This window comes from Aulonocara stuartgranti (genome assembly GCF_965226115.1).
Source record: "Aulonocara stuartgranti genome assembly, chromosome: 3".
NCBI classification, from domain to species: domain Eukaryota; kingdom Metazoa; phylum Chordata; class Actinopteri; order Cichliformes; family Cichlidae; genus Aulonocara; species Aulonocara stuartgranti.
This window is the reverse complement of record NC_138941.1, coordinates 42,933,886-42,958,617: the sequence shown is the minus strand read 5'-3', so window position 1 is coordinate 42,958,617 and position 24,732 is coordinate 42,933,886. Positions and strand designations below refer to the sequence as shown.

The window sequence follows — 24,732 nt, the reverse complement described above, 5'->3', positions numbered from 1 at the left end:
AGGCAATAAGCCCGCAAGACACAAGTGCCTACATAGGGGGTAAATTCAAAATAATACATGATGTGCATACATCCTTTCTTCCCAGTCACCTTTGCAGTGCTACTCATTCATTTGATAAACTCTTTACCATAATGGATTATTTTGTAGTGAAGTTATTTTCCTACTGATTTTGCCTTCCCTCAGTCTTGGTTGTCTTTGAGAGCATAATGACAATGAAGTGTAAGGTGCTTGGTATGTTTGTTAATTGCCATTTGGTCCCTTGTAAGTTATAAGTGACCTGTATAAACCTCATATTCTATCAGTTGATGGTGATGGTGTACTGCATCTGGTGCAGCCTCCTGTTGAGCCAGACCAACATGCAGTTGTGAGTAATACTCCACAGATTATATGAGTTTACAGTAGAACAGCAATGTTGTTTATTTCTTTACTACAGGAAAATAATGAAGAAACATTGACAGCTGTTACAGAGGAGGAAGCAACAGAGACACTTTATGAGGTTTACATCTTTTAATACTTTGTGTACAGGAAACACAGGTGACCAATAAAGCCAGTTGAACAAAAAATCTGTTTATTCTTCTTTCAACATGTTGAGGTGATGGGTCAAAAGAAATGATTGTGACATATGGTGTCTCTGACTGCACTTCCATCTTGTATGTCCGTGGGAGGGTCAGGATGTTCATGGTTTGGATCACTGCTGTTTGGTTCAGAAGGACAGTGTTCTCCTCTAATTGTGGCAATGTTGTGAAGAATCACACATGCCACAATAATGTCACATGCCCTTTCTGGGGTGACCCTGAGCCTTTGCAGGCACTGGAACCGGGCCTTAAGCATTCCGATAGTCATTTCAACTCTGGCTCTTGTCCTGCAATGAGCCAGATTATATCGCTGCTGTGGGCCCGGTTCAGGGTCAGAGTAAGGGGTAAGCAAATAGGGTAAACATGGATACCCCCTATCACCAAGCAAGTAGCCAGTGAACTCTCCTAAGACAGAAGGGTACACTTCAGTTCAAATGTCCCTGAAGCAATTGGTCTTTATATATTTTAAAGTATTTTCAACTCACCATGTCCAAATTTTGTGCTCAGTGTACATTCACGGAATATTTGTGAGTCATGGACAGAGCCTGGCCACTTGGCTTCCACATTTGTGATAATGTTGGCAGCATCACATATGATCTTCACAGTGCAGAGAACACAAATTAGCATCCATTACTATAATGAAATAATTTGTTAGTTTGACATGCTACAGGGAACTATGTACCTGTACATTAATGCTGTGGAAAGACTTCCTGTTCACATAGTCTCCTTCATTTACTGAAGGAGCAATAATTGGAATGTGAGTGCCATCTATACAGCCAATCACGCCTGGGAACCCTGAAAATAAATGTAAAATTTAAGTAGTAGTTCAAGTATCACCACATCATAAATTAAGTTTTGGTCATCCTGATACCTGCAATTTTGTGGAATCCCTCTTTGATAAATCTTGTGGGTCTGTGACCGGGGAACACCACAAACGAGTGCAGGAGACGTTTCAGTGCAACTGTAACATTCCTGACTGCCCGACAGACGGTAGCCTTGGAAACGTGCTCAGCGTCACCAATATTATACAGAAAGCTCCCGTTTGCAAGAAACCGAAGTGCAATACAAATAATATGCAATGAACTGAGAGCATGTCCGCGATGTGTCACATGCGTAATATATGGCCTGAGGATGTTATCCAAATAAATTATAGATTGTGCTGAGAAACGGTAACGTTCGCACAGAAAATCATCAGGAAATGATAAAATGTCCAAACGCGCTCTGATCACTCTCTCCCGGCGGAGAGCTCTGCGGAGAATTTGGGCTTCACGATCTACTGGCTCTTCAAGGAAGTGGCACGCCATGTCCGACACTTCCTACTGTCAGGTTTCCGACAAAGGGGCGGAGACAGTCAGGGTTAGTTGTAGTAAACCTGCTAGGGGGCAGGTTAGCTTCACGGCGTGTGTCGTCATAGTGACTCACTCAGGCTGCAGCTGAACTCGCTTTGTGAAACCGAAAACCCAGAGTTTTCGTTAACTCACGGTATACTTACTCAGTTTTTCCACTAAACCGGCTTCCTGAAACAGGGCCCTGATCTATAAAGAAACTCCACTGTAAATAAAACAACACAGTGTCCGTGGTCCTGGGTTAGAGGACTGGAGACGTTACAGATAGAATGTTTGGGCCAATTATGAACTTTTTTTTTCTTTGACTATAGTGTGTGTGTGTGTGTGTGTGTGTGTGTGAGAGAGAGAGTGAGTTTATACTTAGTGTGTTAATCAGAAACATCAGGGGGGCTGTACTCTATTACAAACAGGACAAAACCTTATTTGTATTTTTATTCTACAACTGTTTATTAATTAAAAGCATTGGTGGCAGTTTAGCTTAATGGGTGAGCAGGTGACCTTATTCCTTAAGGTCCGGGTTCGAGTCTGACCCTTTGCTGCATGTCTCCCCCTCTCCTTCTCTTGCCACTGTCCTGTCTGTCTACAGTGGGATGCAAACGTTTGGGCAACCTTGTTAATAGTCATTATTTTCCTGTATAAATCGTTGGTTGTTACAATAAAAAATGTCAGTTAAATATATCATATAGGAGACACACACAATGATATTTGAGAAGTGAAATGAAGTTTATTGGATTTACAGAAAGTGTGCAATACTTATTTAAACAAAATCAGGCAGGTGCATAAATTTGGGCACTGTTGTCATTTTATTGATTCCAAAACCTTTAGAACTAATTATTGGAACCCAAATTGGCTCGGTAAGCTCAGTGACCCCTGACCTACATACACAGGTGAATCCAATAATGAGAAAGAGTATTTAAGGGGGTCAATTGTAAGTTTCCCTCCTCTTTTATTTTTTTCTGAAAAGTAGCAACATGGGGATCTCAAAACAACTTTCAAATGACCTGAAGACAAAGTTTGTTCACCATCATGGTTTAGGGAAAGGATACAGAAAGCTGTCTCAGAGATTTAAGCTGCCTGTTTCCACAGTTAGGAACATGTTGAGAAAATGGAAGACCACAGGCTCAGTTAGGTTAAGGCTCGAAGTGGCAGACCAAGAAAAATCTCGGATAGACAGAAGCGACGAATGGTGAGAACAGTCAGAGTCGACTCACAGACCAGCACCAAAGACCTACAACATCATCTTGCAGCTGATGGAGTCACTGTGCATCGTTCAACTATTCGGCGCACTTTACACAAGGAGATGCTGTATGCAAGAGTGATGCAGAGGAAGCCTTTTCTCTGCCCACAGCACAAACAGAGCTGCTTGAGGTATGCTAAAGCACATTTGGACAAGCCAGCTTCATTCTGGAATAAGGTGCTGTGGACTGATGAAACTAAAATTGAGTTATTTGGACATAACAAGGGGCGTCATGCATGGAGGAAAAAGAACACAGCATTTCAAGAAAAACACCTGCTACCTACAGTAAAATATGGTGGTGGTTCCATCATGCTGTGGGGCTGTGTGGCCAGTGCAGGGACTGGGAATCTCGTCAAAGTTGAGGGACACATGGATTCCACTCAGTATCAGCAGATTCTGGAGACCAATGTCCAGGAATCAGTGACAAAGCTGAAGCTGCGCCGGGGCTGGATCTTTCAACAAGACAATGACCCGAAACACTGCTCAAAATCCACTAAGGCATTCATGCAGAGGAGCAAGTACAACGTTCTGGAACGGCCATCTCAGCCCAGACCTGAATATTGTTGAAAATCTGTGGTGTGAGTTAAAGAGAGCTGTCCATGCTCGGAAACCATCAAACCTGAATGAACTAGAGATGTTTTGTAAAGAGGAATGGTCCAAAATACCTTCAACCACAATCCAGACTCTCATTGGAACCTACAGGAAGCGTTTAGAGGCTGCAATTTCTGCAAAAGGCAGATCTACTAAATATTGATTTCATTTCTTTTTGTGGTGCCCAAATTTATGCACCTGCCTGATTTTGTTTAAACAATTATTGCACACTCACCAGTTTCCTGAATGATGACTGGATCACTTTGTGCTATGAGTAAAGTTGTGTCTGTTCTCCGTCCTCTGCATTGGTATTTTCCTCCTTTAGAGATCCTGATCACTTTATCTGATCCAACAGCTTCTGTGGACTTCACTGCAGGTGAGGTTTCTCTGACCCACTCATATTTTAAGTCAGCAGAGTGTTTCACATCACAGGTCAGTGTCACACTGCCCCCTGCTGGTATGGTTGTGTTGTCTGCTATTAAAGTGATATTTACTCCATGTCCTGTAATGAAGAAATACAAAAAAAACACCATGAAAGTATTTGATGTAAATTGAGCGAAAAAATATCACAACACAACTGAAAGTCAGTGGAGTTTGGAGTTACATATTAGAGAGCTTCCAATTTCAGTTTTTACCATCACAAAAAAGTCAAATGTGGGAATATTTGATAAAAATAAAGAGGACGTAGAAATCTCAAGTGTGTCGTGATTCCAGATCTAGTTTTGTTTTTTTGAGTTTTTTGAGGTTGAATTGTTTGTTTGTTCGTGTTTGTAGTTTATTGATCTTCATTTATTTTTGAGCATTTTTAGAGCCTTTAGTTCTTCTAATAATTTAGTCTGAAAGTTTAATTTGTTCCCTCATTGTTCCCTGTCTCATCCTCCGGGGTCAGTCCCCCTTTGTTTACTTTCTTTTGTGTATGTTACTGTTTAGTTATTGTCCTCACTTCCTGCTTTATTTTGGTATTCATTTGTTTCTTGTGTCTTATGTTGAGTTTGATCTGTGACTATGATCTGCAAAGTGTGTCAGTAACTAAGCAACAAAGCAAACTCTCTCGCTCTCTCTCTCTCCCTCCCTCTCTGTGTGTGTGTGTGTGTGTGTGTGTGTGTGTGAGATAAGTTTCACTTTTTCTTATTCAGTCTGTCTCAGAGTGCATTTGGCTCCTCATCTTTCAACACATGACTTTTTTGTGCACAGTATCAGTAACTTTAAACAGCTGTTTAGGTTCAATGATTTATCCACTAATAAAATGTAGCACACAGGTCACAAGGTCAAAAACAAAAATACATTAAGAAGTTTCACATAAATGATTCTTTATCATGGAGCAAAGATGAGGTCACATCATTCACGTTTACAAGTGTTTCAAAATGAATTTTCTCAAACTTTGGAGAATTCAAGCTGTTTTATTGCAGATTAATTTTTTTTTAACTCACCAGTTTCACTAATGATGACTGAGTCACTTTCTTTAATGAGTAAATTTGTGCCTTTTATACGTCCTCTACAGGTGTAGATGCCGACTTCAGAGGTCACAAGTACTCTGTTTGATTCACCAGCTACTGCGGTCTTCTCAGAGTTTTCAGAGGGTTCTCTTAACCACTCATATTTTAAGTCAGTAGAGTACTTCACATCACAGGTCAGTGTCACACTGCCCCCTGCTGGTATAGTTAATCTGTGTGCTGTCAGAGTGGCCTTCACTCCAAGTTCTGTAATTTAGAAAAAGATCAAAAGAATAAAATTGTTGCTCTGAATGTTTGAAGCAAACTTAAATAATGTGAATCATCTTTTGCAGCCACACAATTCGACACACTGAACATCTACAGAGACTTTGGAGTGACGTGTTAAACAGCTTCTAATCAAAACACCAAATGAGGGATGAAGGTAACAAACTCTATGCTGAGCTCAGAGCAGCATTTGGTTACCGTGTTCATGTTGGTTTTTCCTTTAATTTGTCATCTGTGTGGAGCTTTTGATAATTAGCATATTTATAACTCCAAAAAGGCAATCAAAAAAAATCCCACTATATAATCCAGCATAACTCAGTGAGATAGATAATCTACACTACACACAATGTTGATATTTTCAGATCAGATAATCATTCATGAAAAAAAAATCCACATGTATAAAGCCAAAGCTCTGCTCTCTGCTCACTCACTTAACATGGTTATATTAACATTTATCAATAATCTCATTGAAATGTTTGGTTTATGTTACAAAATATAACACAGAGGACGTGTCGCAAGTCCGTCTCTCTTGTTTGTTTATCGCCCACTTCGCACCAGAAAGAGGAAACCAGCGGCTGAACAACAGCAGCACATTTAAGCTTGATAAGCTGTTGTTAGAATTTATTTAATATTACTTTCTACACCAGGATCATTTTCTGCGTAGCTGACGCTGGTAACTGTGCAGGGGCGGATCTAGCAAAGTTTAGCCAGGGGGGCCGATAGGGCATGAACAGGGAAAAGGGGGCACAAAGACTTTTCTTTCTTATTCTCATTTAAAATGTGTAGCTTTTAATTAATAATTATCTGACACCCAAAGTTTTAATCTGATGTAAAATGTATAGAAGTCCATTACTGTATATAGTAACTGTTAAGTCTAATATACCCTAGTAAGCTATACTACTTTTTACTTTGGGAAGGTACCATCTGTGCAGTCTGCAATTCTGTAGAAGAAAGATGTTGAATCTATTTAATTATTCTTGAAAAATAATTTATTTCTGTGCATTTTTTTCACACTGCATCAAATTAAAGTTGATAACGTTGATTAAGCATCATGAGGTGGAGGGTGGGGAGTGGTTCCCTATTTTTTATTTATTTTTTGATGGAAGTTTGCATCCTATTAGTTAGGTTGCTTAATATTTCTGCTAAGTACTCTTTAAAATACCAGAATAGGGAGGATGGAGCAGGTTTAACTATTAGATTGATCAGTGTTGCTGAACTATGAAATATTTTGGGTGCAGTGTATTTTTTTACATACAGGTATAACAGAATAGCTTTAGTGTTGTTGTTTATTTAAACTTGAGTATGAACTTGTACAAAATGCAGCAATATATTTTAAAAAAACAGTTTTATTGATTAAAAAACACACTATATCGGAATCATATCGGTATCGGTAGATATCCAAATTTATGATATCGGTGTCGCATCGGACATAAAAAAGTGGTATCGTGCCATCTCTAGTTAAGAGCAACACATATGATATAAATGGAAAACAAAAAACAGTTTCTCACCTTCAGTGTTTCCATGTCTGACTGTACTGAGCACTAAAATAATGAATGAAACATCATCAGACATTATACAACTGACAAAATCACAATAAATATATAAACTGAGGCTTTCAAAAGGTAATTTTTAACATGGCACAGTTATTGCTCATACCAAGCTGTCAGGTAAACAGGTCAAAGCAGTGATACAGTGTAATTGTCACCAGTGAGAAACATTTTCCTTCATCACTGCCATTCAAACAGTAAAGGTGTGTATTGTACTCACAGAATAACCCCAGCAAACAGAGCAAAGAGTGCCCCATCCTCACGTCCAGCCCTGCACGCTGATCTGCATCTAATCTCAAAGTGTTCGACTTTGCATTGATAATAAATGCAGAACAAAGAGAAGCTGCACTTAATGTAGATAAGACCAGAGTTTATATTCAGCTCCTCCTTCTATCGCCTCTCTGTGCTTCCTTCCTTTTACACCAACCTCAAACAGCTCCTGTAGCTTTGACCACAGCAGTCGTGTGACGTGTTCACATTTCCTGTCCACTGCAAACATTTAAGCTTCTTTCCTGTTTAGTGTTCCTACCTTTCTCTGTGATATACAAAGGTGCTCTGCTGCTTAGTTACTGACACACTTTGCAGGTCATAGTTTTGTCTTTGTTGACGTGTCCTGTGGATCCTGCTGGAGTTTTCTTCTTCTTCTGATTAGTGATATTATAAATTATTCTGTACCTGTTCATCCTGCATGTACTTCAGCTGACTGTCACGTGTCTTCTTGTGTCCTTTTTCATCTTTCTGAAATTAAACAACCTGATTATTCAGTCTGGAAATTATTTCCCATGTTGATTCAGACATGCAGACTGATACAGTCCACAGATACAAAACTTCATTAATTATAATAAATCTTTTGAACATTATGAATTTATGAATATGTAATATAGTGATGATAAAAAAGTGTGTGAGAAAGTGTTCACAGGTTTTCTAACTTGTCAGGGATGATAAGTGTATTTCTTTCTGAGTTTCTACTTTGGAGTCTGTATTTTCAGTAGAGTCTCTTTAATGAATGTGTTTTTCCTTTTGATGTCTTAGCAGAGGAATTATGTTGAAAATCTTCCTTCAGGCTGCAGAAAAACATAAAAACACATTTCACTGTTGGCTCAAATATGCAGGTCTTTAATTAAAAGGCTCCTCTGACCTCAGAATAGATCTGTGAATGTTCTCATCTTGTGCTGGAAATCTGTTTTTAAGTTTGGCTGTGAGCCCAAACTCAGGAAATGACTCACTGTGTGGCTGAACTGTAACTAAAGACTTGTGTTCTTCACAAAAACAAAAACATTCAGTCAACAAATTTAACAAAGAAAACATTTACATTTATAGATTTATTACCTGGCAGCAAATTAAAGAAAGCATTTCATCTGAAGACAATCTGAGCATCTAATTGTGTGTAGAAAACTACATCAGAAGATACTGTGCTGTGTTACCTACAATATGATGTATTAACTCTGAAAGATTACCACCACATGTTCATTGTTTGTAGTTTTATTATATTTATATCTATTTATAGTGATTTTTAATTTTAAAAAATAAATAAATAAGAAGTTGCTGCAGAAGCTCAAAAACAGAAGCCAGATGTCAGGACTTGTTGGTAAACACTTGTATATCTTAAAGTATTATAATAAATAAAGTGTTGCTCTGTATTCTGTGTGTTTTATTTGTGTCCTTATAATCTGTCTGCGCTGTCATCTGCAGGGCAGCACACATTTAGCTTCAACTGTCCTTCTTAATCTTAGTTCTTCAAGGTGATGAAAAAAAGTACATCATTGTTATATTTAAGTGCAGAGATGGTGCAGATGTGGTCACCAACACTTATACCACACAGAAATATTTGCACTATTTCTAATCATGTGTCTTTATTGAGAAGTAAACTGTCCTGGTTTGACCCACAGTCAGTGAAACTAAAGCCAAAGTCATCTTAACACAAACCTAACACAACCAAACTAACAGTTTTACAGTTTTACCTGCTGAAGTACTTTTCTTGTACTTAAATTCAACTTTGGTTTGATTTACAGATTTATTACATTGTTTGATGAAGAATGATGATGTTGATTTTACTGAAAGGCTCAGCTTCTGCATCACAGACAGACCAAACTCATCCTGGATGGAGCAGTTTAATGTAACTGCAGCGTCCAGCAGACAGATAAATATGAGTGAAGTCAAGGTTTGATTACAAACCATCATGTGTTACAAGTTAAGATTTTGTGGGTAGAAAGAGAGATTATTTTATTTAATTCACACATAGCATGTCCATAAATTTACAGCATGTCCAGAGATTTAAAGACAGCGGCTTTTCAGCGTGAGAAACAAACTTTTCACATTTTCCCATAAAAATGTTTTTCCTTTTACTGTCTCATCACCACAATGATGCTACTTTTGTCTGTTTTCACACACTGCCATGCGTAGTTAATGAAGCAGTGATAATTATTACTATTATTTCAGTACAGGCACGTCACATAAACATGTGTCGTCCACACAGAGGTCAAAGTAAAATTTCCACTGTGCTCTTTGTCTGAATTGCTTGTTAACTCTCTGCTGTGAGCTGATAACATAAAACTACACAACTGCTAAAATGAAGACTTCAGGCTGAAACCACAGGCTGCATTTCCTCCTTTCACGGTGATACAGCCACACACCACAAGGTCTTCAACTAGATAAATATAAGCCTGTGGCAGAATAGACGAGGACCAAAAACACTCTTTCATACACACACACACACACACACACACACACACACACACACAGAGAGAGAGAGAGAGTTTGCTTTGTTGCTTAGTTACTGACACACTTTGCAGATCATAGTTTTGGCTGTGTTGTTGTGTCCTGTTGGTCCTGCTGGAGTTTTCTTCTTCTGGTTAGTGATATTATAAATTATTCTGGATTTCCTCGTTCATCCTGCAGATGTACTTCAGCTGACTGTCACATGTCTTCTTGTTTCCCACGTGGAGTCTTGATGCAGACAAGCAGACTGACACAGTCCGCAGATACAAAACTGAGTTCATTAATTATAATTCATTTTATGAACATTATGAATTTTAAGAAAATTGATGATGAAATCTGCTGATAAAGAAAAGTTTAAATAATAGTAACAAATAGAAGCAGTTTTTCAGTGTTCACGGGTTTTATAAATTCTTAGTGATCACAAGTAAATGGCCTGCATTTGTATAGCGCTTTACTCAGTCCCTAAGGACCCCAAAGTGCTTTACACTACATTCACCCATTGGCGATGGCAAGCTACATTGTAGCCACAGCTGCCCTGGGGCGCACTGACAGAGGCGAGGCTGCCGGACACTGGCGCCACCGGGCCCTCTGACCACCACCAGTAGGAAAACACGGGGTTAGTATCTTGCCCAAGGATATTTGGCATGCCGTCAGGAGGCAGCTTGGGATCGAACCACCGACCTTCTGATTAGTGGCTGACGTGCTCTGCCACCTGAGCTACAGCCACCCAAGTGTTTATCTGAGTTTCTACTTTGGAGTTTGTATTTTCAATAAAGTCTTTTTAATAAATTTGCTTTTCTGTTTGATTTTTTTATCATTGGAATTATGTTGAAATTCTTCCTTTAGGCTGCAGAAAAACACAAAAACATATTTTACCGTGTGCTCAAATATCCTCATGTAGGTCTATAATTGAATGGCTCCTCTGACCTCAGAATAGATCTGTGAATGTTCTCATCTTGTGCTGGAAATCTGTTTTTAAGTTTTGCTGTAAGCCCAAACTCAGGAAATGACTCACTGTGTGGCTGAACTGTAACTAATGACAAAAAACATTCAGTCAACAAATTTAATATCATTTAAATTGATAGATTTATTACCTCACAGCATATTTAAGAAAAACATTTAATCTGAAGGGAATCGGAGCATCTGATTAAATCATTAATTTTTGTAGAAAATTAAACCAGAAGATACTTTGCTGTGTTACCTACAATATGACTGAATTAACTCTAAAAGATTATCAGCACAAGTTCATTGTTTACAGTTTTATTATAGTTTGTAGTGTTAATAAAATAATCTTTCTAGAAGCTCAAAAACAGAAGCTAGATATCAGGACTTATTGGTAAAGACCTGCATATCTGATAATAATAAAGTAAATATTCCTAAAATGTTGCTTTGTATTCTGTTTGTTCATCCCACAGTGTCATTATAATCTCTCTGTGCTGTCAGCTATCAGGGCCAAAACATGTTGTCATCTGGAGCACAGCAACCATTTGCCTTCAACTTTTCTTCTTCTTGGTTCTGCAGCCTGATGGAAAAAAATCAGATCATTTATTATTTTTAAGTGCAGAGATGATCCTGCAGCTATGTTGTCACCAACACACAGAAATAGTCACACAATATTTTCCACCAGCGGTAGTTACACCCCCAGTAGCACAGGAACAGGGTGGGAGGGAAAGAGAGAGAAAGAGAGCCAGGGACAACACCATCGCTTTAGAAAGGTATAGTAATCATCCACAACTATTTTCAGTTGCGGATGATAAAGGATTCAGAAAGTTTATTCATGCAGTGAATCCTATGTATGCAATTCCAAGCAGGAAAACACTCCCAAAAAATCATCCCAGGTCTATATGACAGAGAATGTGCATCTTCTTTTTGTTTTGCATATTTTATATTATATTATTTATATTTTTATTGTGTTGTGGTTTGCAGTGTTTTTTTTGTTGTTTCACTTTAAATTTGTTTAAAAGGATAAAGCTGAAAATTTAAATGGTTAAAAGTTGAAATGTAAACAGTTGTTTTTTGTATTTTATAATTTATTGATAACATTTTATATGGAGTGAATAAATAAAAGTATATTTACGGTGGCCTGTAGAGAAAAAGCACGTTCAAACTCCAAAACAAGTGCTCCAGGATGCTAGGGGCAGTGTTGAGCTTTTGTTACCAAGTGGCTACACAAGCCAGGAAGTACCAACGACTGGATTTGGTGTGTGGTAGTAACAGGTAAATGAAATTTTTTTTTGTATTATTTGAATATATATGAGTGCTTGTGTATAAATACACAAACAATACACATATGCTTTCAATTGTGTAATTTAAGTGATCTAGGTAGCTCTGTACGTGGTTTGGAATTTATAAGTGTTTTGGAGTTTGTACATATGTGTAAACATATATAAATAAAACCAAGATTTTTTTTTACACTAATTACATTACAGTAATTCCTTTTGATCATAATTTTATGTTGTTGTTGATAATAAATTAATTAAAGCAACAAAACAACCTGAAGACCCGGTTGGGAGCCGAAAGAGCCGGTTCTCTAAAAAGAGCTGGAATTCCCATCACTATTTCCCTCTTCTGCAGCAACCGTTTGTTTGATAGCAACAATAAAGAAGTGATGGTTGGGGTGAGTAACTCCTTCTAGTACTGCTCACTTGCAAGGGCGGTGCTTGTTAACATATCATACTCAATCTGCTGCTCAGGGCTCCAAAGGGTTAGTTTACTTGGCTATTGCTGGCTTTTATTTTATTCTCTGTTCACGTGAGCCCACAAATGTAAATGTGTATAATGTTTTAGAAATACCTTTTGGGCCGAATTATTACCCTTAGTTGACTGAGTGGGCTTTGTGTGTTTTGTAAAATAACACAGATTAAGGGGGAAGGAACCCAGGGTGCTGTATCTAAATGCAGGGATACTTATAAAGTGATACACTGTGTTTGGATGTTTCTTATCTGCTTTGCCACAAATAATTATTCAACTTTGAAAAATTCTGATCATCATGATTGAGTTTCATAAAAACGATCGTCCACCCGAGAAAGGTAAGTAGTGACTGAATTTTCAAAATAAGAGTGGGTGCATTGTCCACCAGTAAAAAAAAAAAAAGCAAATCTCAGGTTGATAGAAAAGCAGCAAATTAATCATAAACATATTCAGCATGTTTAAGTGCATATTTAATTGGCTTTTTTTTGTTTGTTTGTTTGTTTTTGTCAGTTTTATAATTTTCCTATTAGTAAAGATCTTCTTGGCCCTTTATGATGCACCTAGGTGCCCCTATAGGGCTGTAACTTGTAATTTCAAGTGCCAAAGCAAATCAAGACTTTTTAAAATGACAGATATTTTTCTTGTACTTCCTTCTGAAAAAATGTGAACACTATAGACTTAAAATGAGTTTCACATCCATTTGCTAAAAAATTGTCAGTACTGAGGTAATGTCTTATCGAGTCAGTAGAGGGCACCATAGTGCTGTTGTGGCTCCAACAGACGGCCTGTGCACCTGCAGCACAATAGTTAACAAACCACAACTTCACAGATTTAGCTGCTTAGTTTTCCATATCCTGTGTGCTGCCATCAACATTTCCCCAAGTCTGCTACTTAAAAAAGTAAAAACATTTTTTTAATCTGACTTTATTTAAGTAAAAAAAAAAGAAAGAAAGAAAAGTAAGTAACACGAAGATGACTTTCACTCTTGTTGCAACTCTAATTTAATATCTCTGATTGGTTTGTGTTATTAAATCAAATCTCCACTGAGTGATGAGTCAGCTCTGACACAGTAAATTTTCCGTTGTGTCTGTTCATTGTTCACTATCCTGCAGTTGTTAATAAACCACGTGGTGCTTCATATATAGAACACTTCTGTTCTATATCAGTGTAAACATGGCTTCCCACATGGATCCCACTATGTGACACAATACAAACTATTCTCCACTCTTGGATTTAAGTACCTGATATGTTGATTCTGCACAAGAACAAGGTGTATGGAGGGACAGTGATTTTCTTATTTTCACATCTGTAATGAATTTTGCTGTTTTAATTGCTTAATTTCAAATGGACAGTCTTTATGTGGTTCTGAAACTAAAACAGTGTTGTGCATCATTCTGCTGTTATTGGCTTTGCCATAAATTATAATTTAACTGACACTGAAAAATTCTGATCATCATGATTGAGCTTCAGGAAAGCAATGTTATACCCAATAAAGGAGGGCTGGTGAATAGTGGTTAAAGGTTGGTTTTGATAAGTAAAATGGCCATGTCTCTATTCAGTTTAAAGTCTGACCCATAACTGACTTTATCTAAGTTTTGGCCACCACTGGTCTATATTTTCATTAAAATAATTTGAATAATTTTGTTCTAGCTGATTATAACAAAACTTGAAGTGCAAAAAAACCCCAAACCAGCTATTCCAGATAGAAAGGATCTGGGCTGACACAGTGGTTTATATGAATCTACCTCTCATACATGATACAACGTGATAATATAAATGTGACAATGTGACAGGTTAAGTCAGGGATGTCAAACATAAGGCCCGGGGGCCAGGCTCCAGTCCACCTTACTAGATGGCACTATTGGAAGGAAAATGTGAAGAACAGAAATGTTGAACTTTTAATTGTTTTTTCATGAGTTTTAAAGATTTTCCTACTGACGAAGATTTTCTTGGCCCTTCAAGCTACACCTGAGTAATCAAATAATAGATTTCTGTAATATTACAAAATTTCTTTTTAAAATTTGAAACACAAAGACTAGCACTTCATTTATTTTTTTTAATATAAACTATCTCAGGATTACATGTGTAATTGAAACATTACTTTCACTGGTCCCATCCACATAAACTCAAAGTGGGCTGTATGTGGCCTGTGATGTAAAATGAGTTTGACATGGTTAAAATTAAATAACCAGAACTCAGCTAATGTCTTATTGAGTCAGTAGAAGGCACTCTGGTGCTGTTGATCAAAAAGACCGATTGCAGTAGGCTGGAAACTGCACACGAGCAGCTCAGCAGTAAACAAACCACAGCTTCACAGTTAAGTAAGTCACATGAAGGAGACTTTCACTCATTTTTACAACTCTAACATCTCTGATTGGTTTGTTATTAAATCAAATCTCCACTGAGTGATGGGTCAGCTTTGACACAGTAGACATTTTTCCTTGTGTTTGTTCATTGTTCACTATCGTGCAGTTGTTAATTAACCATGTTGTGCTTCATATATAGGACATTGCTGATGACTGACTGTTTCTGATCATTTGCTGCTGTTTTGGCATCACAGAGCTGGATGTGAGGACGAGGCGCAGTGAGGTGGTGAGGATGGTGTAACATCACATAGCAGGAAGGTGTGTAATTTAACTGACCTCAAACATACTGTCCCACAGTAACACTGGCTATCACAGCTGCTCATCTCTGCAGAAGACATTGGGAGGTTGGGTTTGCTTCACATGTTGATCTTAAGTACTGACACGTTTGTTCTCAAGTTATTAATGACTAGAATTACCTAAAACCAGGTGAATAAAGGGAACGTGTCTCTTTATGGATTAATTTGATTTATAAACATGATCTTCCAGTTCGGAATTCTGTAGATCGCTACTCTGTCTGAATTAAGTTTTTCTTCCTTTATTTTATGATGAACACCATGGAAAATATACAGGTAAATGACACACGATCATTTCTGTTGTTATTTATTCATTTAGTTCATTTGGCAGGAACAAACTAACTATAAATACATGACATTGTTACAAATGTTTAAGACAAAACAAAAAAGAAAACAAGAAAAATATTCATTACATTCAAATCCATACAGTACTGATCAGATCATTTTTATATCATTTAGATCTTTAAACAAATACAGTAAAAGTATCTGTAGGTGCCCATAACAGTACTTTCTAATGTAACACTGCTGACTTTAACTCGAGCTATCAGCTTCTAAGATCACATATTTCACACTTTGTTCTCACTGATGCTGAAACAGGAAACATTCAAGGTTTTATAAAAAGAAAGCTTTAAGAATGAATATAAAAACAGCTGAATGTATAGAGCATAGATTTCAAATAGAAATATGCTTTATGCTATAAGAGAGTACTCAGTCTATAGGATATTATTACTTAATATTGTAACTGTACATAAAGCTGAGCATGTCTGATATTTGGGCAGCAGAGGAGCAAGAGTGGCTTCATAAAAAGCTTCTTCTTGGCTTTGCTGCTACAGCTCTCCTCACTGACCTGTAAGACAAGCACAAAAAGACAAAGTGATTTCCAACATGTAAAGATATTATGAGCTGAAGACATTTAATAATGTGAAGAATAAATCAGCCTGCATGGCAGCAGAATTACTGAGAGAGCTTCCTGATGTGACTTCAGAATAAACTGCTGCATCAGCTGCAGGACTTGATTTTCCTGTGAATGAAGAGAAGATCATTGAAAACAATAATATCATTAACCAGGAGGAAACTGGATGTCTCCACTGATGCAAAGATAAAACTAGATTTTATTAACCAAGTAATTAGTACGCATGAAAACCTAAATACAAATATTAATATAAACAGATTTACATTTTAAGAGCAGATAAACATGTTGAACAATATTCAGTGGAGATGATGGCAGACTTTGCTCACCTTTGTTTTTCTTGGCTTTTTCTTTTTTGGGCTGTTTGACCTCAGCATACATCAGACTGTCCTCTAAAAGAGACGTCAGAGCTCAGGACACATTTGTTCAGCACAGATATGATACAAACATGTTGGATACACATGGAATTTAAACTTTTTACAACTACAGGGAAAGAAATCTAAGTAAAAATCATTTGTTGCCTGTGACACTTCAGCTTTGCATGTGTGTGTTTTGTGATTGAGGTCTGGGTCAGAATCTGTGGATGCTGTGATTCAGTAAAGCTGAAACACTGATTAGTAAGTGAATAACTAAACTCCATGTTGACCTATAATTACCTGCAATATAATGATGTGATGACACATTCAAGTACAAACACTGAATGAGACTGTTGTGACTGTACCTGCATCTCCCGTCTTCACATTAGCATAAACAGCACTCTGCTCTGGTTTATGATGCTTCCCTGTTAAGATGATCGAATCCACAAAAGAAAAACATTTAATACATTTTTTAACTTTTCAAAAACTTTCCAGGCTTTTTTTCTACATTGTATATTTTGTGTACTCACACTTATTTCCAAAGTTTTCCAGTTCAATATTAGAGTAAATGACATCTGGGGGTTTATCTGCTGAAATGTTCATATTTTAGTTACACAATTGTAAACCAATGACATGGTGCCAGTTTCCTTAAATGAAAAGACTGTTTCATCTCTAGCTGCTCTGTACTTTTCACATGATGTACTGCACCAGTGTTTCAGTGCCTCACACATGAAAACCAACATGACAGATTTTTCAAAGATAAATGAAAAAACAGAAAAACCTTTTACAGAGTTTCATTAGTTGTGTTTAAGTCAACAACAGGACTATCAGATATTTTCAGAGCATGAACCCATCATGGTGTTACTGTTTGTGTTGTTCTGATATGAAACAACAACATTTGTGGATTCTTTCAGTCGAGTTAAAGATACAATCAGGTTGTAAAATCCTGTTTGTTTCTGATCTTTTGTGCATGTAGTCAGTTGGTTATTTGGATGAAACTGAACCTAAGAAATGTTCCTGTTAATGGAGACTGAATGAAGAGTCAATATTAATAATGATAATAAAGATCGGTTTAAGTGCTGACCACTTACTCGAGGTCTCAGTGTCAGTCATTTCCTGTTTTATTCTCCCCTGTTTCTTGTGTCATTCTGTTAACATGTTTTCCATTAGTAACTAAAACACAGTTTTCAGGGTTTTCCATCAGATCCAGTAGTACTATTTTAGTATTTACTCAACCGGAGTTCCAAGTGATCCAAGGTGATCCCAAAATGTGACGTCAATAGAGTACATGCCACCGACTGACTGGTCAGTGGCACCACTCGATGAGTTACGAGAGCTTCTTATTGATAAAAAAAAAAAAGCCATTTTTGAAACCCGGCAACCCAGAAATGGCTACACAAGCAACACCGTGGCCCCGAGTCTATAGAAAGCCACAGACCGAGCAGCAGGTATATCATCGCCGTGATGTTCACCTTTGTTGAATCATTTGTGACAAATATTAATTAAGTCATGGGGTGCTCGACCACGTCACTATGACGATGACCACACACATTAGGTGGTACTTGAGCGTGATGGAAAACCAGTCGATCTGAGTAATTACTAATGGCAAAGAGGCTTTAGTTAGTTAGTTAACACCTGTTACTCATCATCTCATTATCATGTGTTTTATAAACTGCCTCAGTTTTCCTTTGCTTTGTCACATCTTTCCTCATAGTTTGTTTTCCTAAGAATTGTAGAAATGTGGTTTCCAACTTTTATTTAAATTTGGATTTGTACTGAGTTTAATTTCTACAATAAAGTCGTCATTTAGTTTAGTAACCCTGAAAGATTCCTAATGTAATATGAATAATAATAAAAACAGAAAAGAGGCTCTTACACTTGGACTGTCTGCAGCGATACAACAAGAGCAGGAGAATAATAATGAGAGAGACTCCACAAACCAGTCCAACCATCAACCACACAGGAGACGAAGAGCTGTCAGCTCCTGACACAGTTACTGTAACACAAAACAGAAATTAATTATTAATAAATTATAATCTTATAAACAAATGCATTTATAAAATAGAGCCAAGTGACTTTGAGACTTAAATCAGACAATCTAATGTTCCTTCTCAGTCATTGGTTTATAAAACTCCATCAGATGTTTTGATCCTGCTCACCTTTAACTGACATCCAGCTCTGTGCTGACTCTCTTCCTGAGTACTGACACTTGTAGAAACCTTCATCAGACTTTGACACTGCAGAGATCTTCAGCTCCCCTCGGGGATCATTTTGAATAAGTTTGTCATTGTGATAGAAAAACACATTGGAAAGTATTTTTTGTGTTCTCAAACTGCAGCTCAGACTAACAGAAGCTCCCTCAGTCACAGGATGAACAGGACTCACCAGGATAGGACCATCACCATCATCTGTGACACAATCACACACAATTGTTTCAGTCACATCAGCTGGTGCACACTTTGAGAAAAAGCTGACGAACAATAATAAGAACAGATTGTACAAATGCTTTTCATCATGAAGATCTGATCTTGTACACTTAAAGACTACGGTAAAAATACTGTATGCCACAAAGAAAATAATGGGAGAAATACACATTTGATGTCTAACTCATTAAAATCCAAGAAGTAAATGTATAATAACATACTCTGTACAGTGATGTTGACTGCACTGCTGAACTCTCCTGATCCAGACTCACACCAGTACACTGCAGTATCTGACTTTGATGTGTTGATGTCACATGTGGATCCAGTCATTCTCCTACAGTCAGAGAGTCGGCCGTCCTCAGAGAACTTCCTCACTCTCCACTCAGTGAAGTTTCCCTCACAGGTCAGTGAGACAGAGTCAGAGGTGAAGTGTTGCACTCTGTCAGGACTCACTGTGAGAGACGCTGCTGAATGAACATCTGGAAACGACATGCAGTTAAGAGACAAAGCTCACAGATGTTAGGATTCAAAATATCACTGTGAACATCTACGTTTGACTTCTCTGTGGTTCACAGGAGTCCTGATAGTCATGCAGCCAGATTTACAGACTTTCAAATTATCAACAAGATTAAAATTCCTCAAACTGATCATCTTGAATAAAAGTTACAACATAATCTCACTTCATTGAAAGGACAGAGAGAAACAAACTGACCTGCAGACCAGACAAACTTTGGTTGACTGTGATCAGTGTGATACTCTGGGTCTCCTCTTCCAGCTCTGCACACATATCCTGCTGTGTGTGTCTGTCCATGAATGATGTAGGAGTCCTGTGCAGTCCCACTGCCATCAGGTAGCAGCTCATAACTGGAGGATTTCTCTGATAGATCAGGAACAGCTTTATACCAGTAGAAGCTCCATCCTGCAGACGGATGTTCAACCTCACAGTTCAGAGTTACTGAGGCTCCAGGACTCAGCCATGATGGAGACACAGTGAGGACAGGACGGGGTTCATCTGTTCAACAAAGATTTGCTCTCAATCTTTCGTCTCTTAACTCTGAATTCAATGTCACTAAAATGTTGACTCACAAATATTTATGATGAACTTTAAGAGTGAGACTATCTAAACATGTCAAATATCTCAACATGTACTAATAAAAACACATTTTTACAAACTGTTTCTATTTCCAGGTTAAATGAACTATGACTCTACTTACTGTCAGAAACTGTCAGTGTGACTGAATCACTCCACTCTGTTGTTTCATGCTGTGAACTTTTCATTCTGCCCTTACAGCGATAGTTTCCACTGTTGGATGATGAAGCAGATCTAATCCTGTATTCATTTTGATTTGGAGCTTTTATCATGCTGTTTGTTTCCCACTCATAATCCCACTCAGTGTCTCCTCCATGGATCTCACATCTGACAGTGATCGTCTCTCCTCTGTATATCTCAGACCAGTTTGGATACAGAGTCACAACAGGCCTGTTTGAGGCTGTTACTGTTCAAGAAAGTACAATAAAAACACATGAATGTCAAAAATGTTAATGCCTTTTGTTCTTCATCTTCCTCCTTAATCAGGAATTTATCTGACTTCATGTTAAACTGACCAGTTTTCCCAATCCTGACTGACTGGCTGTCCTCTGTGTAGTAAACTGGGTTTCCTCTTCCTCCTCTGCACCTGTAGAGTCCTTCCTGTGAGACACTGATTTGTCCATTTGAGTGGAAAACTGCATCTTGTGTGGTCAGGGCTTCAGAGGATTTCTCATCTCTGTACCAGTAGTATTTCCATCCAGATGATGATGATGGGCTCACAGAGCAGGTCAGGGTCACACTGCCCCCTACTGGAACAGCTGTGTTATCAGCTCTCAGTTTGGCCTTTGGTTTATCTGCAGTTCAGTTTAGAAAAAGAACAAAAGTCAATGACTGAATCAAACCAGTTGAAATAACTTGGTGGAAATATGGAAATAATAAATATCACATAACTTTAATGGTGAAGCTACAACAAACTGTACAACTATCACACAAACACAACACTAATCTTTCATATTTAATTTGCTGCATTTCTAAGTTAAAAACACACATGAGGAACAATCAGTGGATTTAATGTTTCTTAGTGGATGTGGTGGAGCAGCTGAGACAGATTCAGCATTTGTTCTGCATTTCATCTTTCATGTATTAGAGCTGCACAGCAGAGAAGTTACTCTCATATGTTTTGTTCTCTTCACTGTGAATAAAAAGCTGCTGTTCAGGTTTTTGTTGTTGGAATAAAAACTAAACATTTTACTGACCAACATGAAAGACAGTTATAAAGCTGTAAGAAAGAAGAAGTGCTTTTTCCTTATTTAGATACTCTGGATGAAAGATCTTACATGATACAGTCAGTGTGATGATATCACTCCACTCTGAGAAGAAATAGTCCCTTCTGCCCCGGCAGCTGTATCCTCCACTGTCAGACTCAGTAGCTCTGATGATTCTGTATTCATTGGATGTTGGAGGTGTGTTTAACTTGGCTGCTCTCCATTCATACGTCCACTGAGCTCCTTCACCTCCCTGAATCTCACATCTGACAGTGACTGTCTCACCGCTGTATATCTGAGTCCAGGATGGCTGCAGGGTCACAGTGGGCTTACTGGGAACTGTTCACAGAAAAATATCCAGTTAGACACAAATAGAAACATAAAACTTCTGCTGTTTAAAACATGAGAGTAACGTGAGTGAAAAAAAATCAACCTCAAACAGGCTACAGGTTTAAACCACACCTCGGGCCAGTCTGACCACTGATAACTGTTTTCATCACGGCCACATCCCACTTTGTAAAATTGCTACAATCAGCACAAAAACAGTCAAAACCTGTCCAGAGGCAGGACTGTTTCATCAGGATGCACTGAGATATTCTCAAACACCCTGACCTGTAGCTGGTTTTTGATAGCATACTGTGCTACATGAAGAACTGTATAGCACAGCTGCACAGTAGCACAGAGGAAATAGCTCCACAGGGTTATACAGGTCACCCAGAGGATAGTCGGCCATCCTTTGCCCTCACTTGAAGAACTGCACAGCTCCCGCAGCCTCAGGAACACGAAGAAAATCCTTCAGGATCCATCTCACCCAGGTCATGCACTGTGTGAACGTCTACCTTCAGGCAGACATTTCAGAGCCATAAAGACAAAAACTAACAAACTAAGGAACAGCTTTGATCCCTCAGCCATCACCATGCTGAACACTGAACAATCAGATCCAACACAACTCTCATATACAGTGTTTACTAGGGGTGCAACGATATTCGTATCGATATTGAACCGTTCGATACAGTGCTTTCGGTTCAGTACGCATATGTATCGAACAATACAAAATTTGTAATTTATTTTATCAACTTTCCTTCTGACGATGCTGTCTGTGTTGAGCGCTCAGTGAATCTGCGTTCGACTACTCCGCCTAGGCTGCACTGTCGAGCGCAGATCCACTGAGCACTCAACACAGACAGCATCGTCAGAAGGAAGAGCGTAGGGCAAGCTAGCGAGACAGAAGTTAAGCTCTCCTTGCAACATGGCAAATTGAACCTCATTCAGATCTGGCGTTTGGAATTATTTTGGTTTTCATGTGACGTATGACCCTGAAGGTAAGCGCATCATGGACTAAAGTAAAACAGTATGTTGGATGTGCCACGCAATGCTTAATTACATGGGTGGGAACTAGTTAGCTCGTTAACATGTTGACGCTGTCCAGCCCCATGCACGGGCGATCAGGGGTAGCTTGTTAACGGAGATTTGCCGTGTTGTGGCGTTAAGGTCATTTCAACGAGATTAACCTGAAAGCACTAGTGGGAACACAACGAATATGACTGCACATTTACGTCGACAGCATCCTAGTGCAAAGACAAGTGGAAGCAGACAAAAACAACAAGCATGCTACTAACTTTACCCGAGTCATTTAGACAGCCGTTAGCACATGATTCTCCTTATGGGGACCTGATATGTTTAATATGCTGCTGAGAATATAGCCCAGAAGAAGCGTATAGTATAGCTTTTATTTTGGAAAGAGCCATTTCTCTGTAATAAACTCTCTTTTCCAAAGATGAGTGATTCCTCAATCAGATACAGGGCTCGGGCTATTGTAGGAAGGAAAAATATATGTCAATGCTTTTGCATTCTTTCGGAAATGTAGCTGGGTAATTATGTCATTGGCATCGGTGAGCCACTGTCAATATGTGACATATTGAAATCGCGTTTGAATTTGCGCTTGTTTTTTGCTTTCACTTTGCAATCGCGCGAACTGTGTATAGAGAGCGACAGCACTGATTGGTGAGTGATGATAATTTGTGCACCAATTCCTCTGACATCGTCTTATCAATCGTTAGCTTACTATGCAAACATGACAAGTGAAATCTCCCGCAGCAAGCTTAAACATGTGAGAGGTTGATCGCGCAGAGAATCGCTGACCGGTGTGGGTGTGTGTGTGTGTGTATAAGCAGCAGGATATATATTTCAGTTCTGCTGAGCCAAATAAGACAGGTCAGGGTGAAGAAGTGACAGCCAAAGAAAAGCTTACCACAAAACGGAGAAGTTATGACAAATCAGACTATAAGGCAAAAAGAAAGTGCAGCTTTATGGTTTCATGGACAAAAGAATTTCTGTGGCTGCAATATGACGAGCTAAATAACCAGGGCTGCACATAAGTGGTCCGCAGGTGCGCATTCGCTGTCAAAATAAAAAAACACGCACAAGGGTTAGGGTTAAATTTAAAAACTGTACTTTTGAGTTAAAATATATATTTATAATTTTAATAAATGACAAATTAAAAAGGCATGAACATTTTTTTTTGTATCGAAAAAATATCGAACCGTGACACCAAAGTATCGAACCGAACCGAACCGTGAATTTTGTGTATCGTTGCACCCCTAGTGTTTACATTGTTACAGCCCAGTCTCATGTTTACACCTGCAGGTACGGCTGGTATTTACATCAACACTGTAACAAAGAAACAATTGTTTTGTTGTTTGTTATTAAAACAAAATCTGAAACTTTTCACTGCAAGGTCTCATTTTTCTTTGGAATTTGAACTTTTGTAGCTAAAACACATTTTTTAAAGGTCTGAATTGTTTTGTTGATGTTTTTTGGAGAACACATTCTCTGTAAGGGTGAGTCCTTAGTCTCACAATTGTGGACTTAAATCAAAAACAAAGTTGAATAAATGTTTCTATTTTCCCACCTCTCCAAGTAATCTTAATGAGCAGAAAACTTATCTGAGGGTTAATAAACTCACAGCTATTAGATAAAGTTGTTAGCACACATTACATAATGACCTCTTAGTGTGGTAGAAATAAAATAATTAAACTCACGAGTTTCTGTAACAGTGACGTCACTGCTGTCCTCTGTGTAGTAAACTGGATCTCCTCTCCCTCCTCTGCAGTGGTACAGACCTCCTTGTGAGACACTAATAACTCTGTTTGCTTCATTTCCTCTCATGAGCTGAGCTTTAGAAGAGACTGAATCACGTCTGAACCAGTCAAACTTCCAGCCAGCAGAGCCCTCCACAGAGCAGCTCAGTCTCACACTGCCCCCTGCTGGTATGACTGAACTTTGTGCTGTCAGTGTGGCTCTGGGTTTACTTGCTGTTGAAGAAACAAAATAAGTAAAACATTAAATCACCCTCAAGAATAAACTTGTTACAGCACTGACCAAACTTTAAACATTCACTGATTAATTTATCTACAAACAGAAACAAAGTAGTTTTTGTTGGAGCTCTTTAAAGCACCTGCAAGGATAGCATGCTAATGCTAAGCTAGCCAATAACCAAGAGTGATGAACTTCATCCTAACAAACTGATGAGCAGTCAGGCTGCAGCTCCATTTCTACCTGTTCATGTTTCTACTGTAGAATCACCATGACAACTGATTTAAGGTCTCTTTGTGCTGATTTTGTGTAAGAATTTTTTTGCTTTACTTTTTTCCAGTAATGATCCCA

At 38.3% G+C, this 24,732-nt stretch overlaps 1 protein-coding gene and 2 long non-coding RNA genes across 3 annotated transcripts; all 3 read right to left on the bottom strand.

Annotated features, from left to right (window-relative positions):
- Positions 1 to 884: 884 nt before the first annotated feature.
- Positions 885 to 2,082, bottom strand: LOC309703352. Its single transcript, XR_014275873.1, has 3 exons — positions 1,258 to 2,082; positions 1,061 to 1,172; positions 885 to 980 (listed from the first exon to the last, which is right to left on the bottom strand). It is a non-coding gene; the product is annotated as an uncharacterized lncRNA (long non-coding RNA).
- Positions 2,083 to 5,389: 3,307 nt separating this feature from the next.
- Positions 5,390 to 7,390, bottom strand: LOC309702821. Its single transcript, XR_014275752.1, has 3 exons — positions 7,235 to 7,390; positions 6,976 to 7,008; positions 5,390 to 5,449 (listed from the first exon to the last, which is right to left on the bottom strand). It is a non-coding gene; the product is annotated as an uncharacterized lncRNA (long non-coding RNA).
- An 8,002-nt stretch (positions 7,391 to 15,392) lies between these two features.
- On the bottom strand, positions 15,393 to 24,234 carry LOC309702789 (Fc receptor-like protein 5; the record flags this gene model as incomplete). The annotated part of the gene is made up of 9 exons (XM_082527417.1): positions 15,393 to 15,929; positions 16,041 to 16,103; positions 16,322 to 16,384; positions 16,714 to 16,773; positions 16,879 to 16,938; positions 18,225 to 18,344; positions 20,377 to 20,655; positions 21,139 to 21,405; positions 24,108 to 24,234. The coding sequence occupies 9 exons, from the start codon at positions 24,232 to 24,234 to the stop codon at positions 15,922 to 15,924; spliced, it is 1,047 nt and encodes a 348-aa protein (XP_082383543.1). The 3' UTR covers positions 15,393 to 15,921.
- Between the last annotated feature and the right edge of the window lie 498 nt (positions 24,235 to 24,732).